At 33.4% G+C, this 14,670-nt stretch overlaps 1 protein-coding gene across 1 annotated transcript in view; it reads left to right on the forward strand.

The window, feature by feature from the left end:
• Positions 1-14,670, forward strand: part of NRAP (nebulin related anchoring protein) — an 80,066-nt gene that overhangs the window by 5,715 nt on the left and 59,681 nt on the right. The window contains 8 exon segments of the mRNA XM_070752682.1: positions 2,664-2,759; positions 4,823-4,927; positions 7,850-7,954; positions 9,814-9,912; positions 10,136-10,243; positions 11,099-11,191; positions 13,273-13,377; positions 14,196-14,312. Coding sequence (XP_070608783.1) covers positions 2,664-2,759; positions 4,823-4,927; positions 7,850-7,954; positions 9,814-9,912; positions 10,136-10,243; positions 11,099-11,191; positions 13,273-13,377; positions 14,196-14,312 — 828 coding nt within the window.

The raw sequence follows: 14,670 nt of genomic DNA on the forward strand, positions 1-14,670 counted from the left end.
ATTTGACATTGACCATGAGATATTCTATTTTAAGCAGAAATATAAGGTCAAATGAGTTTTTCAAAATTGCAATAGAGAAACCTGATTAAATGTTATGGCTGTCGCTAGATACTATTTCCCTATTCAGAAAAAAAGTCATTTGAAGTATGTTGAAATACTTTTAATAAATATTAAGTATTAAACTTTGCTACCAGTTACAGCTTTCCTAAATTTCCATCTTTGGTTATTTTTGTACTGCCTGTGAGTTTTCACTATTGAAACTGGAAAGATTACCTACAATCCAATATATGTTTGCTGTGATATAAATTCTTCTTGTTTATTGGACATATTCCTGGATAAATTTTCCTATGTAAGATATATTCTTAGGGGCGGCATATTCTTAGGGGCGGCATACAAATCTAATAAATTATTATTATTATTATTATTGTTATTATTATTATTACTACTACTACTACTACTACTATTATTATTATTATTATTATTATTATATGATACGAATATGTATTTGATGCTTTTATTTCAATTAAAGTATGATGGGAATTGTTGTTACAGCTTTATGATCCTCATACTATATTCCTTTCTTGGATGATTTCTTGAAATTTCTTATATATATTTAAAAAAAATAAAAATTATACTTCTTAATTATCCTTTAATAAAATCTACAAGAATAACAATTATATTATATGAGATATCTGGTCAAGAATGAGTCAGGGATCAAAAGCAATATCTATTTCCGTTTGAAAGTCATGATAGGAAATCTTGTTACTTCCAGTAAATTGAGTGCTATAAAAACCAGAGATTACTTTTTCTTTCCTTTTCCTATACAGAAGACATTCTGCTATATATAGTCAAAAAATGAAACTTAAGAGAAAATTCAAAGGGAGTTTATAAGAGCTGTTTCTACAATTTCATTTTTTAATGAAAAAATTATTTTGGTAATTATCCAGCTGATTCAGTTTGGAAGGATTCTGTCATAGATACTATCAAAAGCTATTGAGAAGTTCAAAAGAAATAACAGCAGCATTTTTTGCTTCAAGAAAGCTAGAAAGACTAATGAAAGAAGATAAAATTAATTTCATGTAAAAGGCCTATAGTTGATAGACAGCTGCACATTCCAACATTTTAACCAAGGAAAAGATTTTGTGATCTATATTTATCTACTACGTGACAATACAGAGTAATGTTTTCCAAGGGAAGCCTAAAAACAACTTATTTCAAAGTGCAAAATTAATTATCTTGAGAACTTAACTATCTCTTCCTTTCTTATAAGTTCAAACAAACCAAGATAGGCAAGGATTCTATGTAGTGGTGGTTGTTCTAGACCAGTGGTGGCGAATCTTTTTTAGTTTGTGCGCAAAAGGGGGGGCAAGTGTCGTTTGCATGCGTAACAAAATTCCATGTGCCCACCCATGCATGCGTTTGTGACCACCCCACTACTGGCACATGATGGCACATTAGGTTTTCACTCTCCCCAGGCTTCATAGCATTTCTGGGAGCCTGGGGAGGGCAAAAACAGCCTTTCCTCATTCCCTGGAGGCCTTCCAGAGGCAGAAAATGGCCCTTTTCCAGTTATTGATTGATTTATTATTTATTTATTCGGATTTATATGCAGCTCAACTCCCAAATGATTCTGGGAGGCTCACAACTGAAAAACAAAAAAACAGAATGTAATATTAACCCATTCGAAACAATTTAAAGCAATTTAAAATCAACAATTAAAAACAATTAAAACAGTTAAAAAGCCATGCATATCATTAATGGCTGGATCCTGATGGCATACTATCAGATCAACAGTCCCAGGCCTGCTGGAAAAGCCAGGTCTTTATGGCTTTCTAGAAGGCCAGTAGAGTGGGGGTAATCCGGATCTTAGGAGGCAGCTGGTTCCAAAGAGTCGGAGCAGGCACAGAGAAGACCCTCCCCTGTGGGCTCACCAGCTGACACTGTTTAGCTGAAGGGACCCGGAGAAGACCAACTCTGTGGGCCCTTATCAGTCGCTGGGAGCTATGTAGTAGAAGGCAGTCTCGAAGATATAGTAAATAAATATAATAGTATAGTAAGTAAATATAATAGTACAGTAAATCAGATCTAGGATACAATCTGCTACATGTATTCAGCGAATGTCTCTTAAACAGATTTCTGCAGATCATAGTATCAATGATTTTTCTTTTATATCAAATAGACCAGCTTTGCCATGCCTATTGCACTTCAGCAGAACCTCTAGCCTCAAAATCTTTGGTATCAATTTATTTTTGGTGTCGAATCATATCATAGCTTAGGCAATGAAACTGATAAATAGTGGAGTATATAATGTCTTTTGATCAGATGCAAATATCATATGTTAGGAGACATTGTAAAGAAGAGGATGGAATCTGGCCTGATACAATATTTGAATACCCTACTTGGCAAATTGGGTCCTATTGTCAACTGTTTTATGTACTTTTTCAAATTATGAAGTGGTAGATTTTAAAATAAAATAACTAAAATATTTTAAATAAAATTTGCACTGTCTTGTGCCATCTTTTCTAAAATGAAATCTTAAAATCTGTGCTTTGTGATTAATATCTCTCTGAAATACACAATATAAACTGATCTTTTATAGTTGCTTTATAACTATTTATTTAATTTATTTTATTTATTATAATCAAATTTGTATGCTTATGCAGGTTAAATATCGAGAAGAGGGTGAGAAATTCAAGTCTGTTTTTCACTGCGATATAAAATCTAGAGAAGCCACTCAGAAAATGCAACAAATAAGTCAGGTAAAAAAACTGTTAAGTCATTAAGACTTAATATACTAACCTTTAGCTCTTGACAGTTTTCTTGTGCTGTTTGATTGATTGAGCCCCCAGATAGTTAGAGCAGAAACCTGGCTGTTCAAGTTTCCCAATGGTACATCCTTTGTTACTGTAATTGAGTTTCTAGCATGCCATTGACCGTCATTTTTTTTTTCATATTTTCAAGTTTTGGACTTTTCAAGAGAGCTGAGCCTTTGCATGATATTTCTAAAATATGATAACCTAAACTTGGTTATTTGTGCCTTGAGTAAGAAGCTGCCTTGCTCTTCTTTGAGTGTTATCCCAAGAGTCCATTGCCTGGCACTATATTGTTACTTTATCTTGTCTATCCATGTGATTTTCTTTATATGAAACTGAGTGGTTTACCATGTGCCATATGGATGTTACCTTTGCTGTTGTCTCTGATCATTATTTTCCAGTGTGATCTTCTATTAATGTTCCCTGACATAGGTATCTCCTTGCTTTTGTTGGCAAGTTAAAATTACTTTCCAATCTTGGGTGATTCTCCTTTGTGCATATACAATATTTTGCAACCATTCTTCCAAGGCATAATTGCTTTCTCTTACCTATCATGATATGGTATTACAAGACTTGCGGATAGGGGACTGCCATTTAACTGCCATGCATTCTGTATATTTTTTACACTGTATGCATGCATATTAGAAACATTTAATTAGCTTTTATGTTTAATTTAATTTAATTTATTAATTTATTTTATTTGCTGTCAGCATGAGTTGTAACAGTTCTTACTGGTACCATTGATACACTGTAACTTTATCCAACCCTCATTTGGTTTTCTGAAGAATGAACCATATACAGTAGTCCCTCGCTATACTGCGCTTCACCTACTGCGGCTTCACTTCATCGCGGGTTTCTGAGGAAGCCGATCGGCAGATTTAAACAGCCCGCCGAACTCGATCGGCAGGTTTTAAAAATATATATATATATATCTAAAATTGTAAATACTGTATTTAAATACTGTATCTAAAATAAATACTGTGTGGGAAGGGTTTATAAACACTTAAAACAATGAAAACTTACCAAACAACTACAATATAAATACTTAAATAAGTACTATCAGTCGATAAATTCCCCATCGCGGATTTCACCTATCGCGGCCAGGTCTGGAGCGTAACACCAGCGATAGGTGAGGGACTACTGTATGACCATGTCTGAATTACTGGTGCCTTGATCTGAAGATTTTTGTTGACTTCATGCAAAACATTTACTTCTGAGTAGAGACATACAGAATTTCATGTTTATTTATACTTATGTCACATTCATCTTCAGCTGTTTTGGTTAGATATTTATAATTTTATTTTTAAAATAGAAAGAAAAAAGTTAATTATTTTATGTAGCAAAAGCAATTGAGAGGAAAGATTAAACTCAAAATTATTTTTACTTGCAGGGTAACTCCACTGAGACTTATTTGTGCAATACACAATATTACCAACAGCCAATCATCTTTTTTTACTTACATGCTTATGTGAATTTAGACCACAAGGTTAATTTATATTTGATTTTGAAAACACATAATATAGAGATATTTTAGCAAACTATAGTCTAGTTATGTCAAATATCTCTTGTAAAGAAAAAAACCCCTGGTAACTGAATTTTTAAAATGAGATGCCATAGTTAGATTCATGAATATCAAAAACAAAATATGAAACTACCTTGCAATTACATAATGTTGTAATTCTGGCAGATGTACTGGACAGAGGGGATTAGGATGCTACTTTATTAGTTTCTAGCCTATATCCAGCTTGCTGAACTGAACTGAACTGAAATAAGAAACTGTTATATGTAATTCACTCTTTATGTTCAGTGTGAACAAATAGAAGAATAGAGAAAATGACATTTTCAGTTCTTATGCAAAAGCAACACACCAATATAAAATGGATGTAATATACCGTACATAAAATTGAATGCTATTTAAAATACTATTTAGAAAGTTAATTTATTTTTGAAGACCTAATAAAAATGGATTTAATCTTTGTATGAATTTCTTATACGTCTATTCTTTTTAGAAAACCTACCATGATGTATGTAATGAAAGCAAATCCTGGTATAGAGAAACTATCCCAGAGTTGGAAATGACCAAGATAGCACAAACACAGAAAAGTCTTAGTGAAGTAAGTAAATTACAACTTTATGACATTGATCTGTAAAACAAATATTATTTCTCATGAAGGCTTAGTTCCTCAGCCAACTGGCTTAACCCTGCTGTTCTGTTCGGGTCGTATGTGACCCGAAGCCAAGTTTGAGTCCCTGTAAAAAAATTTCCCTGCATATCTGAAACTTGAAATTCCATGAGTTTTCATCATTTCAGGGGTTCTCTCTATGAGAATTTTTTTTGGGGGGGTGGGGGGTTTCTTTCTTGCTGAAAAAAAACCACCTCCCTAATGTTATGTTCCCGGGTCTATTTGACCCGGACTGCAAATTGATCATTTTAGGTACTTATATTTGGTCTTTTTGAAAGCTTTTTTCACCTGGAAACATGTTTGAACATTTCTGCACACAATGGAATGAAAATTGAACTGAAAAAATTAATCCTTATTGGTTTATTTTGCACATAAATGTGCCTCCTCCCCGTTTTTGTGAAAGGTTTTTCAATTTATGGATAGTTTTGCTTGCAAAATCCATTCTATTTTACTAAAGTTGGTGTGGGATTGGTAGCTTGAACATTTCTGCACACAATGATATGAAAATTGAACTGAGAAAATTAATCCTTATTGGTTTATTTTGCACATAAATGTGCCTCCCCCCCGTTTCTGTGACATAGTCTTCACTTTATGGATAGTTTTGCTAGCAGAATACATTCAATTTTGCTAAAGTTGGTGTGGGATTTGTAGCTTGAACATTTCTGAACATAATGATATGAAAATTGAAGTGGAAAAATTGATGCATATTGGTTTATTTTGCATATAAAGTTATTTCAATTTATATAAAAATTATGCTGTTAATTTCAAACTTACATACTTTTTTTAGTAAAATGGATTTCTTTCATAAAATTAGTTATCTGGCTACAATGTGGTTGATTTTCAAAAGGATATTCCAAATATTTCTAGACAAATATGTATAAACAGTGACAATAATGGCACACAGCAAGGCTGGGGGGGGGGGTCCCTTTTGTGGCAAAAATAAACCAATAAGAATCATTTTTTTCAGTTCATTTATATTTTTCTTATATTCAGAAATGTTCAATTTAGTATATCAAACCTTTTGGGGATTTGTAGCCTTAAAAAATAGAAATTGACACGAAATTCAGAAAGGATGGGGGGAGGGGCTTTTTGATCAAAATAAAAATATAAGTCTCAATTTTTCCAGTTCAATTTTCATATCATTATGTTCATAAATGTTCAAACTAGTTTTCCAGTTGAAAAAGTTTTCAAAAAGATCAAATTCAAGTACCTAAAAAAAATATTTTTGGTCCGGTCATATACGAACAGAAACAGATTCGAAGTTATGATTTTTTTTTTGCCCAGAAAACAATTAGCCACCACCCCAAAAATATTTTTTGATGATCAGCATTGTTAAATTGAGTAAATGGATGCCTAAGATTTTAAAGAATATTTCGGATTTGGAGCATTAAAAAAAAAAGTGAAAATGGTTGCAAGCAGCCGAGGGGGGGGGGCTTATTTCTGATGTTAAAAAACCAGTAAGAATCATTTTTTTCAGTTCCTTTATATTTTTCTTATATTCAGAAATGTTCAAGGTACCATTCCCACACCAACTCCAGTAAAATAGACTGCATTTTGCAAGCAAAACTATCCATAAATTGAAAAAAACTTTCACAAAAACGGGGGGGAGGCACATTTATGTGCAAAATAAACCAATAAGGATTAATTTTTTCAGTTCAATTTTCATTCCATTGTGTGCAGAAATGTTCAAACATGTTTCCAGGTGAAAAAAGCTTTCAAAAAGACCAAATATAAGTACCTAAAATGATCAATTTGCAGTCCGTGTCAAATAGACCCGGGAACATAACATTAGGGAGGGGTTTTTTTTTCAGCAAGAAAGAAACCTCCCACCCCCCAAAAAAAAATTCTCATAGAGAGAACCCCTGAAATGATGAAAACTCATGAAATTTCAAGTTTCAGATATGCAGGGAAAAATTTTTACAGGGACTCAAACTTGGCTTCAGGTCACATACGACCCGAACAGAATAGCAGGGTTAAGGAAATATGTGGGGGGGAAATGATGTCCTGTCACATACAACCTTCAGAGACTGTGTTCACTTAAAAAAAATATTGGGGAATTAGCTATGCACTGCCAACAATGTATGAAGGGATATGGAACTGATAGAAAAAAATTATTGGAAACTCAGTGACTGTATGTCTGTTTTCAAGAAGAAATAATTTCTTATCTATTAGCTTCTCTATCTTGTATTCATCTCAGAGAGGTTTTTAAAACAGAAGATCATTATAAAGAAGAAGTAACTTTTTGCTTGTAATACTCTTTTTTAAAAAAATTTAGAATCCTGGTAATTATAATTTTTGTAAACTCCTCAAAACCCACCTTTGTCGTCAGGCATGGGGGAATTGAGGTATCTCCCCCGGGCCTATATAATTTACGTATGGTATGTTTGTAGGTATGTCTGCTTAAAAATGGGGTTTTCTTAACTACTTTAAATTTTAAATTTTAAATGATTAGATTTGTTATGCATTGTTTTATTATGTTGTGAGCCGCCCCGAGTGTACGGAAAGGGGCGGCATACAAATCAAATCAAATCAAATCAAATCAAATCAAATCAAATCAAATCAAATCAAATCAAATCAAATCAAATCAAATAAATAAATAAACAAACAAACAAACAAACAAACAAATAAATTTCATAACAGAGATGATATTTAGATATGGTATGTAAATTCACAATTATTTCTCATACTGTCTTCTGTCTTAGTCCAGTGTAAATTTTAAAATAGTCTCCTATGAAGCTGTATTATTAATAATAAATAAATAAATAAACAAATAAGTTGAAATATCTATAAATCAATAATCGAGAAAATAATTTCATAGCCAAATGTAAATGCATACATATCTGTTTTGTCTAGCTGAAGAGCCAGGAATATGAGCAGCAAAACAGAAAAAGAGGTTTTCCAGCTTCTATGATTCCATCATTTCAGATTGCCAAGAAGGCCACCGAGCTATCCAGTGATGTGAGTTTCTGAGAAAGTATTTGAGGAGAGGGAAATGAGGTTTTATTTGTCTGTCTGTCTGTCTGTCTGTCTATCCGTCTATCCGTCTATCCGTCTATCCGTCTATCCATCCATCCATCCATCCATCCATCCATCCATCCATCTATCTATCAAATTTAGACCCTAGATTGTGTTAGGATGATAGTGGTCAGGAATTCTTTAAGGATTAGAGCCAATGCTTATAAAAAATTGTGTGTGTGTATGCACGTGCGCGGGTGTAGGCTTCTGCACACATGTGCATGTGTGTATATTTACTCTTTATCTACTCCACCCATGTATCTATATAGTGTCTAACTGTTATATCGTGCCTTGAATAACTTCTCATGACATGAGTAATCATATAATTTTTACTAACAAATAAAACAATCTATAGCACTCTGATTAATAAATGCATTTATTTTGTGCTTTGAACACAAAACAAAATTTTAACAATTGAGGATCAGAGTATTTAGAATTACAGTACCACTATTTAAAAACTGGGTAATATTACGAATAGTTATTTCCATCCCATAAACGTTTCAGAAATTCCATAAGAGTTTTGAAGGATTCCTTCCCTTAATATTATAAGGCTTTTTGCTATACAATACATTTATATTTATGTATCCATTGTCATGTCCGTGTTTTAAAATGAATATCATTGCCAATTAATTGGCCTGTAGAGAATAAAATCAGCATAATAGTTTGACAAATAAGGCCAGAGAATGTAAGTTCAACATCCTTTCATCAAAACAAGATGGCACTTCATATTCACCTGTCTTATGGAATAATATCACCTAGAAATCTGTGTAGCTCCCACCTTACTTGTCATTAAATGTTGTTTGAAACCCTTGAGGCTTTTCCCTCAGGCCTTGGTTGAAATGCCTTAAGAGTTGCTAAGGATACGGAAGGATGGTTTTGGTCCCATAACACTAAATGGAATTTTTTGAGTCATATAATACTGCTATTTTAAAATTCCATTTAGCTACCAAGAATTTCTGAACTGGGATGACTTAGTAAGTAAGTAAGTAAGTAAGTAAGTAAGTAAGTAAGTAAGTAAGTAAGTAAGTAAGTAAGTAAGTAAGTAAGTAAGTAAGTGGATGGATGGATGGATGGATGGATGGATGGATGGATGGATGGATGGATGGATGGATAGATAGATAGATAGATAGATAGATAGATAGATAGATAGATAGATAGATATTATGTCCACAAGAAGTAATAATACTGAAAGGTCTAATTAAATTTTTGTAAAAAACAGAAATTTAGATACTATTTTAAAATTCTGGTTACTTCATTTTCATAGGGAAACACATTGTCCAGTATTTTACATACATGCACATTTGTTGATTGTAACATAAAGCACACAGATACTAAGAATGAATTTCATTATTTATCTATAGAGAAGGGCTACCAAAATTTATTACCACACTGTGGGCATAGCTTATGCAGAGCACCCTGCATTTTCTTGCAACATCTTTCAGTGCAAATTGGGTGCTCTGGGGTGGAACTCCATTTTTGCTACCCCAGTGCATTCCCCCCCCTGTCTGGGCAGTAGCCCACTCCTGTCTATCCGTCTGTCTATCTGTCCGTCCGTCCACCCACCCACCCGTCCGTCCGTCCATCTATCTCCCAATACTTACTGTACCTGGAATATAATAGTGGCTTGTAATGATAGAAAACCGAAAGAGAAGTTTAATTCTGCTTATGATTTAGACTGTTCTGATTCTAAACAATTATAAAGGTGAAATTATATCCATTTATCTTAAAATATACTTGTAATGAAATGATTTTCTTTATTTCGTTATTTATTTCAATAAATGTTGTCTTCTTTCAATCCCTAGATGGACTACAAACAGGGACATAAAGAACATGTTTCCAGCAGTGTTATGGACACTCGAGAAATACTTCATGAAGCAGCTGGGGACCAGTTCATGAGTGATGTACGTATAAAGAAAAAATATATACATGGGTTTTCTTAGTATTTCTTACTTATCTCTCTATAGCTAGATTGATATACGTGAAATAATTAAGTAACTTGTTTCATTTTGCCTCAGTCAATATGTATATACAGTACTTGTATTATATGTATTGTTTTGTATATTGAGCTAGGCCTTCATTTAAATGAATTGGGTTTATAGCTCTACTGTTCTTGACTTTTTTCAGTTTAAATACTCAGAAGAGTATGAACAACAAAGAAGGAAAGGAAGTTTTCCTGCTATGATAACACCAGCTTATCAGATTGCTAAAAGAGCCAATGAACTTGCTAGTGATGTAAGTTCTACGAGTCATGAATAGAACACATTCTATTATTCTATAAGATAACGTATGCTCTGTAGGTCATGCTAAATCAAAGTTACATCTGTATCATATTTTTAAACAATTAAGGCATTTAATGCAGTGGAAAAAATTACAGATATTATGGCACCCAATGATTGTTCCTTACTATGGAACATTTATGCTAAAAAATGAATTTTAGGATGCAAGAGACAGACAAATTAATCCCAAAAATGATGGAAAGATGGCACTCCCAGATATACGAATCAGGTGTAAATGCTTATATTTAGTCAGATATTAAATTCAATTTCTTCATCAATATTTTGGCTGATGTAAGAACAGTGGTCATTGGCTATTCAATTTTTTTAAAAAAAATTGTGATTTTTTTGGGGAAGCTTTAGAAAAAGGAGATAAACATCAACATATACATATAAATTAAGGAACGAAAAAAGAAAAGAAACAAAGAACACAAAAAATGCAAGGAAAGAAAATGATTGAAGGGAAGAAAGAAAAAATTTACAGATGTAATTTCCAATATTCTTGACTGCATTTAAAAGCACAATTATATTTTAAACTTGTTCCTTTAAGTTGTGTCTTTTTCTTTTTATAATATATCCTGTTTAATCATGAAAGCCATAAATCACAAGTTCATTTTTTCATTTTTTTGCACAAAACATTCACAAGAGGTTTCCAGGGACCAATAAATGTAGGTAATGCCTTTATTTTTTCCCACTTTCTTTTTTTTGTACATGATTTATTTATTTACTCATTTTATACTCTGCACATTTATATAGAAGTCAATAAATCTTAGACCTATAAGAATGTCAGGTATTTTATTATCATTTATTTTAGGTTAAGTATCATCAAAGATATGAAAAAGAAATAAAGGGAAAAGCAAGTCATTCGGTTGGCACATTAAGAGAAAATGTAGATCAATTTAATCAGGTAACAATCAAATTGATCCACAGGTATTCTATTTCAGTCTATTTCTAAAATAGTGATTTCAGTCTACCTATTATGAGTAGTAGTTCCTCTTGTAGTTTAGGACTTTTGATTCCCTTGCATTGCTGCACCACATTCTGTACCTAATGATACTTGAAATGGTGAATTTATGTATAAAATGAAATGGGGACGTGGAGGTTTAGCTAGATGCAAAGATTAGGTATGTCAACTGTTTGTCAGAACTTATTAGACAGTAGAATTTTTTATTTTCTTAAATGATGTGGCAAGATTAGAGAAACATTTCTCCATATCCTTAGCAAGGAAATGATTAATATGTTCCACTATTTATTAATTTATTAAATTCATATACCATATTTTCTGCATTCCATGATTGTATGGATTTCTTAGAATAATATAAGTGATTTATTACAGTGCTTAGTTTTAGGTAAGCAATGTCATGCAAATATAAGAAAAAAAGAATAATAGGGGGAAAAGTAAATAAAGAAAAAGAAAGAATCTAGCTAAATTTACTTTACAGATTGTACACCACATTTTTCATTTTATTTCAAAATGAATCGATTAAAAAAGATGATGCTTTTCACATGGGTTATAATTTCTTATGTTTATGTGAGAGATTTAAAAATATCTCATTGGTAAAATGGTAAAATTGGTAAAATGACGTTTTCATCCTCTTTCTTATGGTCATGTGAGAGATTTAAAAATACAGTGATACCTCATCTTACGAACTTAATTGGTTCCGGACGAGGTTTGTAAGGTGAAAAGTTTGTAAGACAAAACAATGTTTTCCATAGGTATCAATGGAAAAGCAATTAATGCGTGCAAGCCCAAAACTCACCCCTTTTGCCAGCCGAAGCGCCCGTTTTTGCGCTGCTGGGATTTCCCTGAGGCTCCCCTCCATGGGAAACCCCACCTCTGGACTTCCGTGTTTTTGTGATGCTGCAGGGGAATCCCAGTAGTGGAATCCCAGCAGTGCAAAAACGGGTGCTTCGCTGGCAACGGAATTCCGGAGGTGGGGTTTCCCAGTGAGGGGAGCCTCAGCGAAATTGCAGCATCACAAAAACACGGAAGTCCTCAAAACCCCACCTCCGGACTTCCATGTTTTTGTAATTCCCCTGCAGGATCGCAAAAACACGGAAGTCCGGAGGTGGTGTTTCCCATGGAGGGAAGCCTCAGGGGAATCCCAGCAGTGCAAAAATGGGCGTTTTGCTGGCAACAGAAGTTCAGAGGTGGGGCATCCCAGTGACGGCGGCTTGGGTTTGTAAGGTGAAAATAGTTTGGAAGAAGAGGCAAAAAAATCTTAAACCCCGGGTTTGTATCTCGAAAAGTTTGTATGACGAGGGGTTTGTAAGACGAGGTATCACTGTATATTGGTAAAATGATTTCATTCTCTTTCACTATATAGAATAGAACAGAACAGAATTCTTTATTGGCCAAGTGTGATTGGACACACAAGAAATTTGTTTTGATGTATATGCTCTCAGTGTACATAAAAGAAAAGATACATTTGTCAAGAATCATAAAGTACAACACTTAATGATTGTCATAGGGTACAAATAAGCAATAAGAAAACAATCAATATTAATATAAATTGTAAGGATACAAGCAACAAGTTACAGTCATAGTCATAAGTGGGAGGAGATGGGTGATAGGAATGATGAGAAGACTAATAGTAGTTTGACAATGGTGACTGATTTGTTTAGCAGAATGATGGTGTTCAGGCAAAAACTGTTTTTGTGTCTAATTGTCTTGGTGTGCAGTGCTCTATAGAATTGTTTTGAGGGTAAGAGTTGAAACAATTTATGTCCAGCATGCGAGGGGTCAATAAATATTTTCACAGCCCTCTTTCTGATTCATGCAAGATACAGATCATCAATTGAAGGCAGGTTGGCAGTAATTGCTTTTTCTGCCGTTCTGATTATCCTCTGAAGTCTGTGTTATCAGAGGATAATCTACTATCTTATATTGTCTGTTTGATGTTGCAATATATGGAAGCTTTAAACGGCTAATATTAAAATGAGATATAAAAATCAATAAGTAATTGATCACTACTGAATATTCTTCAGGATTATATGCAAGAATATGAAGACCATAGAGGAAAAGGCAGTTTCCCTGCTATGATTACACCAGCATATCTAAATGCTAAGAAGGCAAATGAATTGGTTAGTGATGTAAGTATGAAATTGGATGTCTCGGCTAACATGGGCCAGATCCAAAATGCTTGCTATAGTTTAACTGGTGTCATATTATTTGAGCAGCTAGTGTAAATCTATAAAAAGAACAAGTCCTTTGAGGCCATTAGCTGTTTTTTGTGATCTACCAAATGACCCTTTGTTTGAATTCTGATTGAGTATGCTCTAAATACATGGTTTCAGAACTAGAAGCAATATTTTAGTTATAAATATTCTATTACTATTAAAAGAAGAAATACTTATCTTCTATATCTTTAAATAAACTTTAAATAAACTGTTTTCTAGTATTCATCTTGGGTAAAGTCTGTGTATGTGGTTGCTAAGAAGCAATCATAACTCATGGTACATAATCAACTACAGTATTCTAGTACTCTACCAATCTCTACATGTTTTTAAGTCTTAAGTAATACCTACAGTTAGCAATAAAGGATCTGAACAGGTGGTTCATGCACTATTTAGCACATGGATATGTTTTGCAATATTTTCTAGATGTACATAATCAAAAATAAACTGACAGTTTATTTACTTTTACAGTGTATGCATTTAATTAAAATTATTTTGGTATATTTTGCATAAAGAACTGACACAGCATTTAATATTATATATACTAGCATTTCAAAACAATCTTGTGAAGTATGTGCAAGCTCAATCCAAAAATGTTTACCTAAAGCTTATTATAATGTTTTAGCTTTCATATTTTGCAACTGGAGAACAAATAATTTTTATACTGAAAGACATTTGCTCATAAATGAAAAATATGGTTTGTCTGTAGCTGTTACACCACATTTCTTTTTCAGATTAAATACAAAAAGGATTTTTCCCAAATGAAAGGAGCAGCCCATTACCACTGTCTTTCAGCTCAAGAAAATCTAGTTCTTAAACAAGCCCAGAATGTAAACAAGCTGTACAGTGAGGTAAAATCATATATTTTGATTGACAGTAAATGTAGAAGAGATTTTTATAGGTAAATTATTGTTACTTATTATTTTATCTTTATTATAGTTATTTACAGGGGTGGACTGCTAGCCAGAATGCTAAGTTGGGCTTGCCGCCGTGGCTCATGAGTGCTTACGGGGCCAGTGCAATTTTGCTTCTGCATCTGTGAAGATAGCAAAATCGCGCACACAGCCGCAGGTGCACCTGTGTTTTAGTGAGGGTTTTTTACTTCCGCGCATGCCGAAACACGGGCGCAACTGCACCTCCGTGCTGGCCCCGCAAACACTCACGAGCTGCAGCAGCGAGTTCAATTTACAATTCCGGATGAAGCCTACC

Source organism: Erythrolamprus reginae, chromosome 5 (assembly GCF_031021105.1).
Source record: "Erythrolamprus reginae isolate rEryReg1 chromosome 5, rEryReg1.hap1, whole genome shotgun sequence".
Classification (NCBI taxonomy): Eukaryota; Metazoa; Chordata; class Lepidosauria; order Squamata; family Dipsadidae; genus Erythrolamprus; species Erythrolamprus reginae.